Source organism: Mustela nigripes, chromosome 2 (assembly GCF_022355385.1).
Source record: "Mustela nigripes isolate SB6536 chromosome 2, MUSNIG.SB6536, whole genome shotgun sequence".
NCBI lineage: Eukaryota > Metazoa > Chordata > Mammalia > Carnivora > Mustelidae > Mustela > Mustela nigripes.
This window is the reverse complement of record NC_081558.1, coordinates 6,060,025-6,075,047: the sequence shown is the minus strand read 5'-3', so window position 1 is coordinate 6,075,047 and position 15,023 is coordinate 6,060,025. Positions and strand designations below refer to the sequence as shown.

At 51.6% G+C, this 15,023-nt stretch overlaps 1 protein-coding gene across 4 annotated transcripts in view; it reads right to left on the bottom strand.

Annotated features, from left to right (window-relative positions):
- The window catches only part of INSR (insulin receptor), a 128,007-nt gene that overhangs the window by 18,457 nt on the left and 94,527 nt on the right, over nucleotides 1–15,023 (bottom strand). For 2 of the 4 annotated variants that reach the window (XM_059388899.1, XM_059388898.1), the window contains exons 10-14: nucleotides 13,422–13,623; nucleotides 11,668–11,703; nucleotides 6,385–6,656; nucleotides 5,824–5,963; nucleotides 356–515 (exon numbers count right to left, since the gene is read on the bottom strand). In XM_059388899.1, the coding sequence (XP_059244882.1) occupies nucleotides 356–515; nucleotides 5,824–5,963; nucleotides 6,385–6,656; nucleotides 11,668–11,703; nucleotides 13,422–13,623 (810 nt within the window). The remainder of the gene's footprint in view (nucleotides 1–355; nucleotides 516–5,823; nucleotides 5,964–6,384; nucleotides 6,657–11,667; nucleotides 11,704–13,421; nucleotides 13,624–15,023) is intronic. The other 2 variants (XM_059388901.1, XM_059388900.1) reach the window with 1 other exon arrangement.

Below are 15,023 nucleotides of genomic sequence, written 5' to 3'. Positions count from 1 at the left end.
CCACAGACAAGCTCCCATGTCCTCCCTTGGAGGGCACAGCCCATCAAAAATCAAGTTTAGGACACTAGTAACAAGAGCTAATGTGTTCATCTAACATGCCCTGGGCTAGCCACTTGACCTGCATAATGTCACTGAAACCTCCTTTTACCCCCAAGGCTGTTGGGGGGGTCCTTACTCTCCCCATGGTCAGATAAGAACACACAGGCTCAGAGAGGACAAGCACATTGCTCAGGTCACACAGCAGCACCAGCAGACCGGGACGTGGTCAAGTACGGGGCCAGCAGGCATAGCCTCCGAGCTTCCCTGGCCATCCTCTGAACTGCCCTGCCACGCCCAGCCCCAAGCCCAGACTTACAATAGTCTGTCACGTAGAAATAGGTGGCTTCTGTCCAGGATCCGTTGCCTGCCAGGGAGGTGGCCCGGACTCGCACGCTGTAATTCCCTGGCGGCAGCCCGCGCAGCCTGCAGCCGCGCTCCAGAGCGAAGTGTCTGCGGGAGACACAGAGGTGCAGCTCCTGGAAGACAGGGGGAGGAGTGAGGATTGTTCTCGGCCATTCGGGAGCGTCCATCCCTGGCAGGAAGGCCACAGAGGGAGGAAGGTGCCATCAGAACACTGAGTGCCCGGGCTGCGTCAGGACCGTCACAATTTCCGCACGCTCGCTCTCCGGGGAAGGAGGCAGCTGCGGAGGCTGTCATCGTGGGTAAAATCTGACCCTTCCTAAACCACAAGCCATGCGTCTGACCTGGACCAGGTCATTTCCTTCTTGTGACAACCCCACTGGGGCTCAGCCTCATGCTAGAGACAAGGACACGGGGGTGCGGGCTAGGAGGCCCCAAACTTTTGCGGTCAAAGGGGCCGGATGGTCACCCACTCACCCACACGAATGACCCACTCAGCTCTGCTGTCACAGCGCGAAAGCACCCCGAGACCCACCCCAAACCCATAACATCCGTCCACAAGCAGACGCGGTTGTGTGCCCACGGAACGCTGCAGACGCCCAACGCTGAGCTTCACGTTAAGTGGATACGTGTCATCACACTATCTTTCTCTCGATGCTTGGCATTTTTTTCTCCAGCCACTTTAAGACAGGAAAGCGATTCTTAGCTCTGAAGCTGTACGAACACAGGCAGGCGTACAAAAATAGTCCGCCGGCTGCTGCTTGAGAGACCGAATGGTTGGTGGGTGCTCTCCTAGCGGGTTTAAGTGGCTGGGCCAACCACCCTTGTTCAATCCAGAACCACGTGGCTCCTACCCTTTTTGGAACCACTGTGAGGCACTGTTACCAGGCCTCTTGAAAGTCCCAGAAGGCCAGGAAAGAAGAGACCCACAGCACCTAAATCAAATTTCAGGCTTTGCCCCCACATCTCCTGGCCTCAGAGCCAAAGGCACGCATGGGCTTAATGTCTTCAAGACCCACGGTAAATCTCCTTCCTTCCTCTGGTGCAGCCTGGCTTTGCTTTGCTTTATGCGACCATTCTGAAAACAAGCAGGGCCCTACCTCAATCTCTGAAAACAGAGGGGAGATAAGAAAAGGATACGCGCCCCCGTGAGAAGGGTGCAAACAGAGATCAATCCAGAGCCTAGTAGAAGAGGCAAGAGGCTCCCTGGGAAGTGAGACCATGAACCCTGCCCGCGACCGGCCAATTTTTTAAAACTTTCCAAAACAGCTCCAAGTTAATAGTGCATGCAGAGAGCTGGACTGGAAAATTTCAGCGGGCAGAGAAAGAAACGCAAAAAACTCCCGTGCTCGTCATGTGACAACAACAGCAAGAAAACAGATCGGGCTGATCGGGGTGACGGCAGGGCTGGGGGCACCGGTCCAAAGGTCCGTCCAAGTCCGATGAGTCACCAAGTAGAAATGGGCAAATACTCAAATGCAGACACCGAAGGTAGGTGCTGTCGGGGGACCGAGGGGAAGGGCACCCTCCGAGGCCGGCTGGGGTCCCCACACACCGCGAGGGGCGAGGGGACCATGAATGGAAGGAACTAGACAATGAGGCAGCTGTCTCCCCAGACACCGAGAAACAAAAACGAAAAGGGAAACGAGAAGCGAAACCTGACAAAGAGTGAAGAAGCCAATTCCGTGAAAGCCTGTGCCAATGAGACAGAAGCCCGAAACCACGACAGACGCTGAAGCGAAGGAGACGGGAGACGGGACGCCAACAGTGAGAAGCGATGCTCCTCCCCGGGGGAGGGGGCGGTCCCCAGGTCCAGGGCCTCCTGGGCAGAGAGGGAACAGGGTAAGACGGCAAAGGACTTGAATGCGAGGTTCAAGGAGAAAGAGCCGCCAAAGTGAGGCAGCTAGACGGGATTTTGGCTATGAACCCAGCAAATGCCAGAAAAACAACAACAACCACAACAAAAACCAAAAAACAAACGAACAGAAAAACCTCCCACCAAATGCTGGAGAGAATTTTTGCAGAACTGGCAAAATCATACCCCAACAGTATTATTAATGGGGCGTAATAAATTTTTTTGCATTATTTTCTTACTTTATGAAAGCGATGCTAGGCAATAAGGGAGATTGTGGGAGATGATTCGCCATCTTGTCCATGAAAAGGGTTTTTTTTTTTTTTTAAAGTGACGGTAATCTCTCACTCTCTCCTATTTGCCCCCTACCTACCCAAATCTCTGTTCCCCTAAAGGGCAAATAGGGCCAGTCTGTGTGGAGTTGGTGCTGCCCCACGTGGGGCTGAGGATCTAGCAGGGATTCGTACCCGTGACCCTTGGACTCCAGGAAGAGGGGGAGGCAGACGCACTGCAGGCAGCGGGAGAACTTGTGCCAACAGGGTAACTAACACTCCCAGCTCACCCAGGACCAAGGGGTTCCTAGGATGGAGGCCTTCAGTGCTCGACACTGGCAAACTCCAAGGAAAGAGCCGGGCACAGCAGCAGGAAGAAAACCACGGAGGGTCTGCAGTGGAAACGTGCTGCCCACGGCCCGGAATCCATATTCCCTTCCCTGCTGCCCTCAACATCCCGAAGGTTATGTCGCCCTGGAACTGCCTTTGGAAGCTGCCCCTCCCCCTTGAGGGGGTTCTGGCCTCCCATCCGCAACCCCGGCTCCAGGGCCGACCCTCACTGCCCAAAGCCACCCGAAAGCTGACAAGTCCCGTGGGTTCAGGGAAAGGCCCAAAACTTGGCCCAAATGAGCCATCCGGGAAATGCACATCAAGACCACAGTGAGACACCACTCACAGCCACCAGCACGGCCCTAACCCAAAACAAGGCCCAGAACATGGATTGTCGACCACGGGGGGAAGCTGGACCCTCAGACCCTGCCGCTGGGGATCTAAAATGGTGCAGCCACTTGGGGAAAGAGCTGGCCCGGGACCCAGGAGTTCTATCCCGTGGTACGTGCCCAGGAGACCGGAAACCACGTGTCCACACAAACACTTGCACGAGGACGCTCTGAGCGACTTTACTCACAACGGCCAGATGGCGAAAACGACCCGAATGTCTGCCTACGGGTGACGGGTAACAAAATGTGGTCCACCCATGTGATGGAGTATTTCTCAGTCAGGAAAAGGAAGGAAGCACAGACACGTGCCACCACGGGGATGGACCTCGGAGACATTATGATAATGACAGAAGCCGGCAAGAGAGGGCCGTGGGCTGTACGATCTGGTGCGAGAACAGGCATATCCAGAGACAGAGAGTAGGTGAGCAGCCGACAAAGACTGGCGGGACACGAGGAAGGAGAGATCAGGGGCTGGGGGGACTTTTTAGGAAAATACTCTGAAATTGATGTAACGATTGGCTCGGTCAGTGGAGTGTGAGATCCTGGTCTTGGGGGGTTGTGAGTTCAAGCCCCATGTGGGTGTAGTGATGACCATTATGTTGAATATTATTTTATTTTATTTTATTGTGAAGATTTTATTTTTAAGTCATCTCTACACACAACGTGGGCTTGAAATCAGATCCCCGAGACCAAGAGTCACGCGCTCCTCCGACCAAGCCAGCCAGTCGCCCCGAACTGTGTATTTTAAATGGGCGTATTTTATGGTATGCGAATGTGTCACAGTAAAACTGTTATTATAAAACAAACAAACAGGGCGCCTGGGTGGCTCAGTGCGTTAGGTCTCTGCCTTTGGCTCAGGTCATGATCCCAGGGTCCTGGGATCGAGCCCCACATCAGGCTCTCTGCTCAGCAGGAAGCCTGCTTCCTCCTCTCTCTCTGCCTGCCTCTCTGCCTACTTGTGATCTCTGTCGAATAAAAAAATAAAATCTTTAAAAAAAAACAAAAACAAAAACACTCATGCCCAAGCCTGACTTTATGGCTCCCAAAACTAAAAACTTAAACTCTCTGGCCATTTATAGAAAATGAGCTCTGGCCTGAGTGACCGGCCTCAGCCACAGATGGTAGGTTCCGGAACCCAACAGTCTGGATTTGAGATGCTGAGCGTGTGACCCTGAGCAAGGGCACTCAGCTCCTCCAGTGTTCACACTCCTGGCCAAAAAAAGGAGACACTAACAGATGCCACCTGGTCGGGTCACCTCGAGGTTCCATCAGATGCTTGCAAAGGACTGGGTGCTGTGCCTGGGACGGGGGAAGGGCTCAGAGCAACCCAAGCAGGTGATGAGGCTCATCTGCCTGAAGTCACACGGTCAAGGGGAGAATCATCAGCAGGGGGATTCAAGCCCTAGCCTGCACCTCCTCTAGCAGGTGCAGACCCCTGCCCTTCTGCAGATGGTGATCCACCCACAGTAGTTATGGGCGCCGCTTGGAGCCCACGCCTGCCTACTGCCTGCTTTTGCAATAAAACATTTCACCGGTGCACAACCATCCCCATGAGCATCCGTCTCCTCTATCAGGCGGCTTTCGAGCTACAACAGCAGAGCTAAGTATTTGCAACAGAGGCCGTTTAGCCGTGCGTGAAGCCAAACATGGTCCGTATCTGGCCCTCGACAGGAAAAAAAGCTGCCAACCCTTGGATGAAAACATCAGTCTTGGGTTTGAGTCCTGACTTTATTCTTCTGGACGCTGGACAAAAAAATCCTGGCTGCCTCCGGACCAAGCTCACTGGGTTATTCTGAGGATTTACTGCATCTCATCAGTCCTGAAAGGTGTATTATTTTCACATTTTGGCATTTCTGAAATTGCAAGGCAGCTTTAGAAGCAACACCAACTTAGAATTAGAATTGGCAGTTTTTGTTTTTGTTTTTTTTTCCTAGCAGTGGCTGCTCATCATGCCTTAGGCGTGATAAAAAATGATAAAGGACATAAAACCTCATGTACACGGCTTCATATGTGCGAGACACACAGTGACCCCTCAGGACAGCGTGGCTCCTTTTCTGTCCTTCTTAGATGCCATTACCTCGGGCATCTCTGCGTTCTCCCACCACCCCGCACAGCGTCTGCCGGGAAATGGAAAGTTCCTTAATAAGAACCTGAGTGGCTCAGTCGGTTAGGTGCATCTGCATTCGGCTCAGGTCATGATGCAGGGTCCTGGGATCGAGCCCTGCGTTGGGCTCCCTGCTCAGTGGGAAGTTTGCTTCTCCCTCTCCCTCTGCCCCTAGAGAACTCTGACTGAAGTGAAGTGGGTCTCCTGTGATGTCAGGAGGGACACAAATGCAGACAGCCATTGTTCACCCTGTAGGACAGCGCTGAAATGTGAGAAACTGAGGAAGTCAGTCTGGAGAACGGCATTTCTCACCCACCTCCCTGGAAAGTTCTAAATCAAGGCGTGGAGTCCCAATGACAATGCATTCAACAGGAGAAGTGTTTGGGCCAGAATTTAAGAAGAGAAGGGGGTCGCGGGGCGGGGGGGGGGAGCCGGCAACAGCTCTGAGGGACGCGCCCGAGCATCCGGAGGTCTTACCTCATCTCCATAGCGTCGGTAACTGACTTCATACAGCACAATCAGACCGTTGGGTTCCTTCGGCTCCTGCCACATCAAGTGAACGACATTGTTCTCGAAGATTTCGTGGGTCACGGGGCCGACGATGTCGTCTGCCTTGGCTGTAAGGAGCAGTGCTTAGAGGCAGGCTCCTGACCCCGGGGATCAAATCCCACCTCCAGCTGCTTGCGAAACTTTCCCATGAGGGAAGTGGACGCGTAAAACTCAACGTCTTCACGGGACTGTCTGCGTGCCTATCTATCTGTCTGTCCATCTCGCTCATATCCCACTGGTTCCGTTTCTCTGCAGAACCCTGATTAATACCATGCATAATACGTATTTCTTAATTTGACTTTATATTTCGTATGTGTCTATCTGTGTCTGTGTATCTGCTGAAGGTGTACATTGGCTAGGGGAAGCTGGGCGCCCACAAAAATAAGCAACGATAAAGGCAGATTAGATACCCATCTACGCTGCCTACCGGGCGGAGGGCTGCCCCGTGGCGAGCCCAGGTCTCCTGGCGCTGGCGATGAGCCCACCCACCTTCGGGCATGGTCCTGGCGCTGACGTAGGCCGCCACGCTGCACCTCTCCTCGGGGGCGTCCTGGTTGCAAGCCTGCAGCTCGATACGGTAGCCGCTGAAATGACGCAGCCCAGAGATGACCAGGGACTCCTTGTTTACCACCTTCTCAAAAGGCTTGCGCTCCTCCGGGCTCGTGGGCGTGCTAGTCGAGGTGTTGGGGAAACCGGCAGCTGTGGGCACGGCCGCTGTCACGTTGGCCACGTCCCTGAGGGCCCTGCGTTTCCGCGACGGCCTGTCATGACAGCAGGACACACACATATACACACACGGTCATGCGATCGCCGTCTTGAGGATAAAAAAAAAATGACGCTGGGGGATAAAAGTCTCAAAACCAAGGACCGGGCGGGTGGTGATGCAATGAAATGCAGGTTGCCCAGAATTTAACTCAGAGCAGCTTTCCAGGACACCCGCAAGGGGAGGGGGCTCCAGGACCATCAGTGGGGGACACACACGGACATTCCCCTCAACATGCTTGATTTTAGGTTGTCACGTTGCAGATTAACTGGCCACCCCGGGTCAAGTGTTAAAGACCAGATGCCCAGAGCATGTCAGAGTCTTAACTTTTCAGGAACCTTATCAAACGGCATGAGCCCAGCAGCCCAAACTACTGGCCAGCATCACCTATCTAAACAGGAAAGACACCATCTTCTAATTCTTATGACCCTAGAGGGCATCTACCTCATAGAAGTGACTACATTTCAATTCTTAGGTTAAAAAAAAAAAAAAAAAAAAAAAAAAATTTTACCACCCAGGTTGGTAAGGGTACTCAAAAAAAAAAAGAAAAGAAAAGATAAAACCATGCAGTCATACACATCCCCCCCCCAATTAAGAAATTAAGACATAAATGCAAAACCCTCAAAATTTATAAACACACATACACAAAAAGCACAGAGAAAATTTAAACAACTCATCGTTCCGCTGCCCTCTGTTTCCCGGGGGTAATTTTTTTCCTAGAAATGTTATGTGTAGGTTATAATGAGGACCAAGCGAGTTTTGTAAACCTTTGTTCGCTTGTTCTGCTGCAAACATGCATCAGAGAGCTTCCTTCAAACATAACGCCTTAAGTACTTAGTACAGAATTTACGTTTTGTCTTTTTCAGTGGGAAGGTTTTCCCTCCCCGTTAGGAAAGGAGCACATGCTCAACGCAGAAAATTGGAAAATGCTCAATTTAATGCACGAGCCATAAATTACGAACCATCCTCCTATTTTATTTAATACAGACATGCCCCCGTTTTATTGCCCTTGGCACTACGGTGCTTTGCAAATCCTGCATTTTTACAAACTGAAGGTGTGTGGCACCCAGCACAGGCCAAGTCTACCAGCACCATTCTCCAGCAACATTTCCTGTGTGTCTCCGAGTCACCTTCGGGGACTCTCACACTGTTTCGAACTTTCTCATTATCATCCTATTTGTCACGGCGATCTGTGACTCACTGGAAGCCCCAAGGATGGTCTGCATTTTGTACCAATATTTTTAAATTAAGGTGTGTGTGCTGTTTTGTTAGACGTGATGCTAAGGCACTCCTAACAGACTACAGTCTGGTATCAACTTACAGGCACTGGGGAAACCAAAAAATTCAGGAGACCAGCTTACTGTGATACCCATCTTAACGAGGGTGGGTCTGGAACTGAGCCCACAGGACCTCAGAGGATGTCTGTATTAGGAGGATCTCAGCGTCTTCTGCTCTTATCAACACCGCTTTGGTCACTGTCAGACTGTCTTATCAGATCCTAAAACTAGACTCTTAGAAGGGAAATCGCTAGGCTGTGCCTGTTCATCCACACGGCGAAACTACTCTCCGAGACATTTCAACTGATCGGGGGTCTCCCCAGCAGCCCCTCAAATGCACCTCGGGATAACCTCATCAGTACTCAGGGTTAAAGGGTTCTTTGGGTTTTGTCTGTTTGTTGGTTTGCAGATTTCCAACCCAAGAGACTGTCTGAAAAACAAGGCCCTTCTGCTCTGTTTGTTAACTCCTAACACCACTCCAGGTGAACCTGTCTTTCCTTCCTCCGTCTTTTGTGTTTCTCTAAGGAACTCGTCCATCTTCTTCTATGATGTTCTAGCACTTTCCTCACTGTTCCTACTGTTACCCTGTTTATTCACTAAGGATATTAACACAGCCGGTGAGATTTCTATCAATGATTCAAAACAGTCTTTCACGTGTATCCGGAAAATCTGAGAGCTCCACAGACGTTTACCTTTTTTCCTGTACAGTTAATTCTCCGTGGGGTTACCCAAGTGGTCTGTCAATTATGACAGGGACCAAGGGATTGTCTCCTCTGTTTTCTACTCTATTGCTAGTGTATCACCAGGCTTTTTAATTTACATTGTACCTGCTCTCCCAAACTCTCCTCCAAGATTTTCATAGTTGCTATCCTTGGGTTTCCAAGGAGCACACTAGAAAAAGTTGGCACCCTTTTCCTGTCGATGGTAGGAAGTAAAGATTTTGGATTTTGCAGGACCTGTGTCCCCAAGCACTTTTTCTCTCTACACAACTTTCAACGGCTTTCCAGCTATTAGAGCTTGAACGTGGGAGTACACAAAGTATAAACAAATGGGTGTGGCTGCTTTCCGATGAAGCTTCAAAGACAAAAAGACAGGCAGCCAGTCTGTGACATCACAGTGAGTCTATCCTTGTACTGGCCTGTTAACATAATGATGTTACTTTCCACAATCCGCTCTTTGCGATTCTTGTCTTATTGCATTGGCTGGCTACCCAGGAAGACGTTAATTAGTAATGACGACACTGGGCTTCCTCCTAAATGGAACAGGGACAGTCTAAGTATAATGTTAGCTTGGCTGTTGGTTTCATCTAGGTAATATTTATTTACCTTGTAGCAGAAGTATTCTACTCCCACTTTTCACTCATTTCCCTAAATTAGGAGTTTTGATGCTGTCAAATAAATGCTGTCTCATGAGATTATCCTATGATTTTCCTTTACTGGGTCCCTAGATGTATTATCCTCTCCGCTGATCGTAAACCACCCTTGTACTTCTGAGTGAAGCGATAATGTCAGCACGCTGTTTCATTTAGGACGTATGGATCTCAAGTGTCACATTGACTAGTCCTGGGGTTCCTGCCAACATCACAGCTACATCAGGTTCAGCTAAAGTGATATTACGTTGGATTCATAAAATGACCTGGAAAGACTTCCATCAATCTCTATGCTCAGAAACGTTTCTGTATCACAGAGTTTCAAATAACTCACCGGTAAAATTCTCTGGGCCCAGGGCCTCTCTGAGACATAATTTTTATGCATGTACCAAAGTCAGTAGACTATTTCATTTTTTCTGCTTCGTCTTGAACCTGATCAAATTAAAACTTCCCTCCTCACCAAAAGCTTCAAGTTGAATAACACAAGACTGTCCAGAGAATTCAACATTAAAATCTTCCTTTGGCTCTAGTTTCAGATCCCCTGCTTTATTTCTAGTTACGTGTGGTTCCCATTCTTACATCTGCCATCTGGATTTCCCTCTCTCACAATACATTTCTATTGTTTTACCTTTTAGGGTTTTTTTCCTTAACTTACAAGATCATTTAAGGTGACTAATTCGCATCAAAGCCCAAGCTTTGGTGATACTCTACAAATTTAAGATACGTGATATTCGCATTCCCACTATTTTCCAAATGGACTTTAATGAAGGTTTCTAGGTCTGCTTCTTCCAAAAGGTAGTGAAGTGCTCGACTTGACATCACCAGGGAGGACTTTTCTGCGCAAATGTTTGAAGCCAATTTTTAGTTTCTACTGCACTGTAGTCAGAAGACAAACACTTTTGGGGCAGAAGGTGGGGTGGGAGGGGGAATATGCACTAAGATTTTTTGTGTGGTCTCTTCGTATGCAAAGACCAGTGACGTTCTTGGACGGAAACCAAAGATACACCCATGTTAGTAAGATTCAGAACACTTCCATCCAGGCACAAGTGGGCCTTTTCCCAAATGACCACAACACTGGTGGCTCAAGGAAAAGCTATCAGGAAATGGGTGTCTGCACAACTGGAAACATGAAAAGGTCTCATCAAACAAGCCGGATGTATATGCAATCACCCCCCCCAACCCGCCCCACCGCTATCTGTGGTTTGGGGTTCTCAAAGTCCCCGTGACCTTCACACTGCACAATCTCCTAGCAAACCAGTGGCCCTCAACCAGGGGTGGGTCTGCCCCTCGCCTCGCCACACAGGAACATTTGCCATGTCTGTCTGGGGACATCTTTGGTTGTCACTACTTGGGGGACACGTGAGTTACTAGCATTGTGAGTCCAGAGACCCGGGATGCCCCCAACATCCTACCACACGCAGGGTGGTAATGATCTGGTCCTAAAGGTCAGTACGCGTCAGATTGGAGAAACCCCAGATGCGGACCCCCATGCCTCAAAGGTCCAGGCTTTTCTTTTCTGCAGGTTATATTCCAAATGGCCACTAGGGGTCAGATCAGAGCCACACAAATAAGCCTGAAAAAATACAGCTGAGAGAGTATCATCCCTCCACATGACCCTGACTTGCCTTTCCAGTCTCCCCGCCCCCCCCCCCCCCCCCCCCCCCCCCCCCCCCCCACCGCTGGCTCCTTCCAGGGGCCCGTGATTCATCCCAAGGCCTTCCTTTCCGCAGCTTCTCTGCCTGTCCTCTCTTCCAGGGCAACCCCCCTTGGTGCTTCAAGACACCAGTCGCAGGGAAGCCGTCCCGTCCACAGGGGAGATCAGTGATACAGCACGCCTGCAGCCCTGCACTTGTCACCCCAAATAAAAACATTCTGCTCCTCCACTACTTGCTGCACGTGGCAGAGACTCTGTGTTCCAAGCACAGACCAGCCCGCACCGTCGGTGCTGGTAAGTAAGAGCTTAGCGAGTGACTGCACGGAGGGCAACATGTGGCATCTACGAGGTGCCCAGAAAGTATACCCGCCCCCTACCGTCTATCTCTTTTTGGGGGGGGGGGGGCTTGAACTCATGACCCAGAGATCAAGAGTCACCTGCTCCACAGACGGAGCCAGCCAGGCGCCCCTTGAGTCTACGATTTAGTTAAGGGTGTGTTAGTGCAGACTCGTTCCGGCATTCACGCCCAGACCCCATCTGAGGGTGAAGGCAGTTCCCGTATGAATTCGTGAAGCCTCCCAGATCAGCATGGCAGCCCATCACATGCATTAAAGCCACGGAAGCCTCTGGCGTCTCAAAGGCACACGGCATGCTTCCTGCCCTGCCTGGCCCCCAGCGGCCACGCCGACCTCCTGCAGGGGAGTCGTACCTAGTGTCCTCAGCACCAGGGCTTGACGAGGATTTTCTGTGAAAACAAAACCAACGACTTTGAGGACAGACAAAACTCGTTCAGACAGACCTCTGGCTTCTGACTGATGGAAGCCACGTTCCCTCTGAGCAGCCCCAGGGTGTCCTGCCCTTGACTGTGGACCACGTCTCCCACCTCCCAAATCACAGTGTCTCCCCATCAGATGCAGAGAACACAGCAGGAGGGGGAGGAAAGAATCAGAGAAAATACCCGACCCCGGCCCGAGACCTGGCCAGCTGGGGTCCCCCTTCACGTGCCAAACTTGACTACATTTAAACATCACAACTGACTCAGCCATTCCCTTAAGTCCAGTAGTGTTTTGTTTTTAACTGGTAAGACGGTAACTGCCCCCCATGTCTGGGCTATGACATTTAGTGCTCTTTGGACTCAGGGTCATGGAGGGAAAAAAAAAATCCAAGAAAGAGGGGTGCCTGGGTGACTCAGTGGGTTAAAGCCTCTGCCTTCGGCTCAGGTCATGATCCCAGGGTGCTGGGATCGAGCCCCACATTGGGCTCTCTGCTCCCCAGGGAGCCCGTTTCCTGCCCCCTCTCTCTCTCTCTGCCTGCCTCTCTGCCTACTTGTGATTTCTGTCAAATAAATAAAATTAAAAAAAAAAAATCCAAGAAAGACATTTGTTTTTTAAATGTCACACAACAGCGGTTCTGGGAAAACACCTATTCATGTGAGAAGCGATGGCAGGCACTCAAATGGACCCATTTTAGAATCTTATTTAATCCCAATGTCACCCTTTTGGGGTTTCGATCCACCTCTGGAAACAGCCCGTTGCCTCAAGACATTGCCGGGGACCCCGTTCACTGAGGGCGGTGAAGGAAGCAGGACAGAGGGCGGCTCACAGCCTACACCCCTCACAGTTGCCAGAACCAGGGTCGGGTCCCTCACCAGCTCAGAAACACTGGCTCTGGACCCGTGGAAGGGAGGTGACAGCTGCATCAGTGCGTTACCCTAAAGACTCGGAAACTAAAGGGGCGCACACAGTTGCTGACATCAGGCAGGTCCCCCCAGCAGAGGACCAGCTAGCTATCTCCAAACGTCCCCAGGGTCAAGGCTGTGAAGCCTGGGGGACTCATGCACTCTCAAGGTCCTAAGAAGTAAGAGCTACTATGATCAGCCCATGGCAGATAAGTAAACTGAGGCAGGACAAGCCATTTACCTAAGCATCTCTGCCTCTGGGAAAGGCATGGACCAGGATGAGTAGCCTGGGGTCGTTGTCACTGCCAACCCCACCCCCATAGACATGGGCAGAGCCTTTCACTCGCTAAAGGAAACTCAATAGGCTTAACAGGAGAAGCCTCTGGGTTTTGAAGGTGCTGCAGAAATTTCCAGAAGGACCAGAAGGGTGGAGAGATGAACAAAGAAAATGCTCAGAGCTTGAGACTTCTAGATAATTCAAGCACGGGGCCAGGGGAGCGTTCCTTCTGCCACAAAATCTAACTGAGATTTAAGAACGCAGATGGAGACCCGAGGCTGGGCTAGGGTTTGGGCCACATGGGGAAGCAAATGTTGAGGGTTTTTCGGGCTTTTGGTTTTTGTTTTTTTGTTTTTTTTAAATTTTCCCCCATCTGGAGTGCTTACTTGCTCTATTTCTTACTGAATCTCTTCCTTTACCGGCCCCCCCCCCCCCCGCTGGGTCTCCCCTTCACCTTGTTCCCCAGGTCATGACCACCCCCCACATGGAGCCAAGGAAGAGTCCTGACCTGGGGACGAACACCACATTGTGCAGGTAATCCTCAAAGGTCTTCCTAAAAGAGGACTCCTCCAGCTCCTTGAGGATCTGGGAGTCTGTCTTGGGGCAGGAGCAGCACTCGCCGGCGGACTCCTCGTGTTCACTCTGGTTGTGCTTCGGGGAGCCCTCAGCCTCGAACGGCGGAGACCAGGTCCGGGACGGCAGCTTCAACCCTAGAGACAGGCAGAGCAGGTGGCCTGGGATCCTTCTCCTCACCCCGCAACACACACGCCCCCAGTGGGGTCCTTCTCAGAGGGGTTGGGCGCACGGGACATCTGTGAGTGTCAGGGTGTTCCAGAAACTGCAAGGTCACCCCATCGGGCTGGAGGAAGTGACCACTGCGCAGTCCCAAATTAAGGAATGAGCTACGCACACATCTTGGTGTAAAGCAGTTTGGACTGAGCAAAAATCAAGTGCAAAGTCCCTGGGGTAGGGATTTCCCTGGCATGCTGACAGACACCAAGAACCCCAAGGAGCTAGAAGGACAGGATGAGGGACAGGATGGTGGGAGGCGGGACTAGAAAAAGGCTGGGGGCGGGGCCAAGTGACAGTTGCATGAATGAATGACTCAGGCAGTCAACCATATAAAGTGACAGGAGGCCATATAAAGGGTCCGAACCACAGACCCAATGGTGGCCAAATCAAAGAATCCAAAGTTTCTGCAGGAATCCAGCAATCAGTAGAGCTGTGGTCCTTCCACAGGGTCGGGGGTGGAGGAGGAGATTCTGCCCCGTCCTGCACCCCCAGGACACGGGGCAAGGTCTAGAGATGTCCCGGCTGTGAGGAATACTGAGGGGTGAAGGAGACTCCGGCCCCCCCGGGGGGGTGGGGGTTGGGTAGGTGCCAGTGAGGCCGGGCGAGGCGGTGGGGGCTGCTGCTGACCATCCCACGAGGCTCGGGACAGCCCCGCCCCACAGAATGATCTGGCCCCAAATGTCAACAGTGCTGAAGGAGAGACACTCTGGTCTAACGACATAAGGGGAGATTGGGGGGGGTGGCTATTTCTCAAAAACACAAAGTTGTTTTTCAAGTACCACGGACTGGCCGTGTCTCACCCCGAGTCCTATCCCAGGGACACCTGCCAGCCGCCGTGTGAGCCACAGACGCGCTTTGGGTGCGACTGGGAAGCGTGAAAGTTACGCTCTTTGGGCAAAATCCACGAAGGGCCCTGGGATTCACCTTCCCCGCCGCCAGCCCTGGCACCTGGAGCCTCCTAGGGGCGACTGAGCACTTTTTTCCTCTCCCCTTGAATGGGTCCTGGAGACAACGGGCCCGAAGTCCTTTCCCGTGAACAGGGAGTATCCACTCGGAAGCCCCAGTATTTATACAGCCGTGAACGGCCGCAAGGGGCTCTCAAAGATGCTTGCGACACTGATGAATGGACAGAGACTAACCTGGCTGGGGTAACCATTACAGGGACTGGTCATGGCATTATGGGCGGAAGGAAAAGTTCGGGTGTCCTTTGTGAGGGAGGATCCTGAGAATTTTCTGGAGAGGAAAGGGCTTTCTGATCAGGTCAGACACACTTCCTCACTCCTGTTACACTCTCTGGCTCCCACCTCAGGGCACGTAG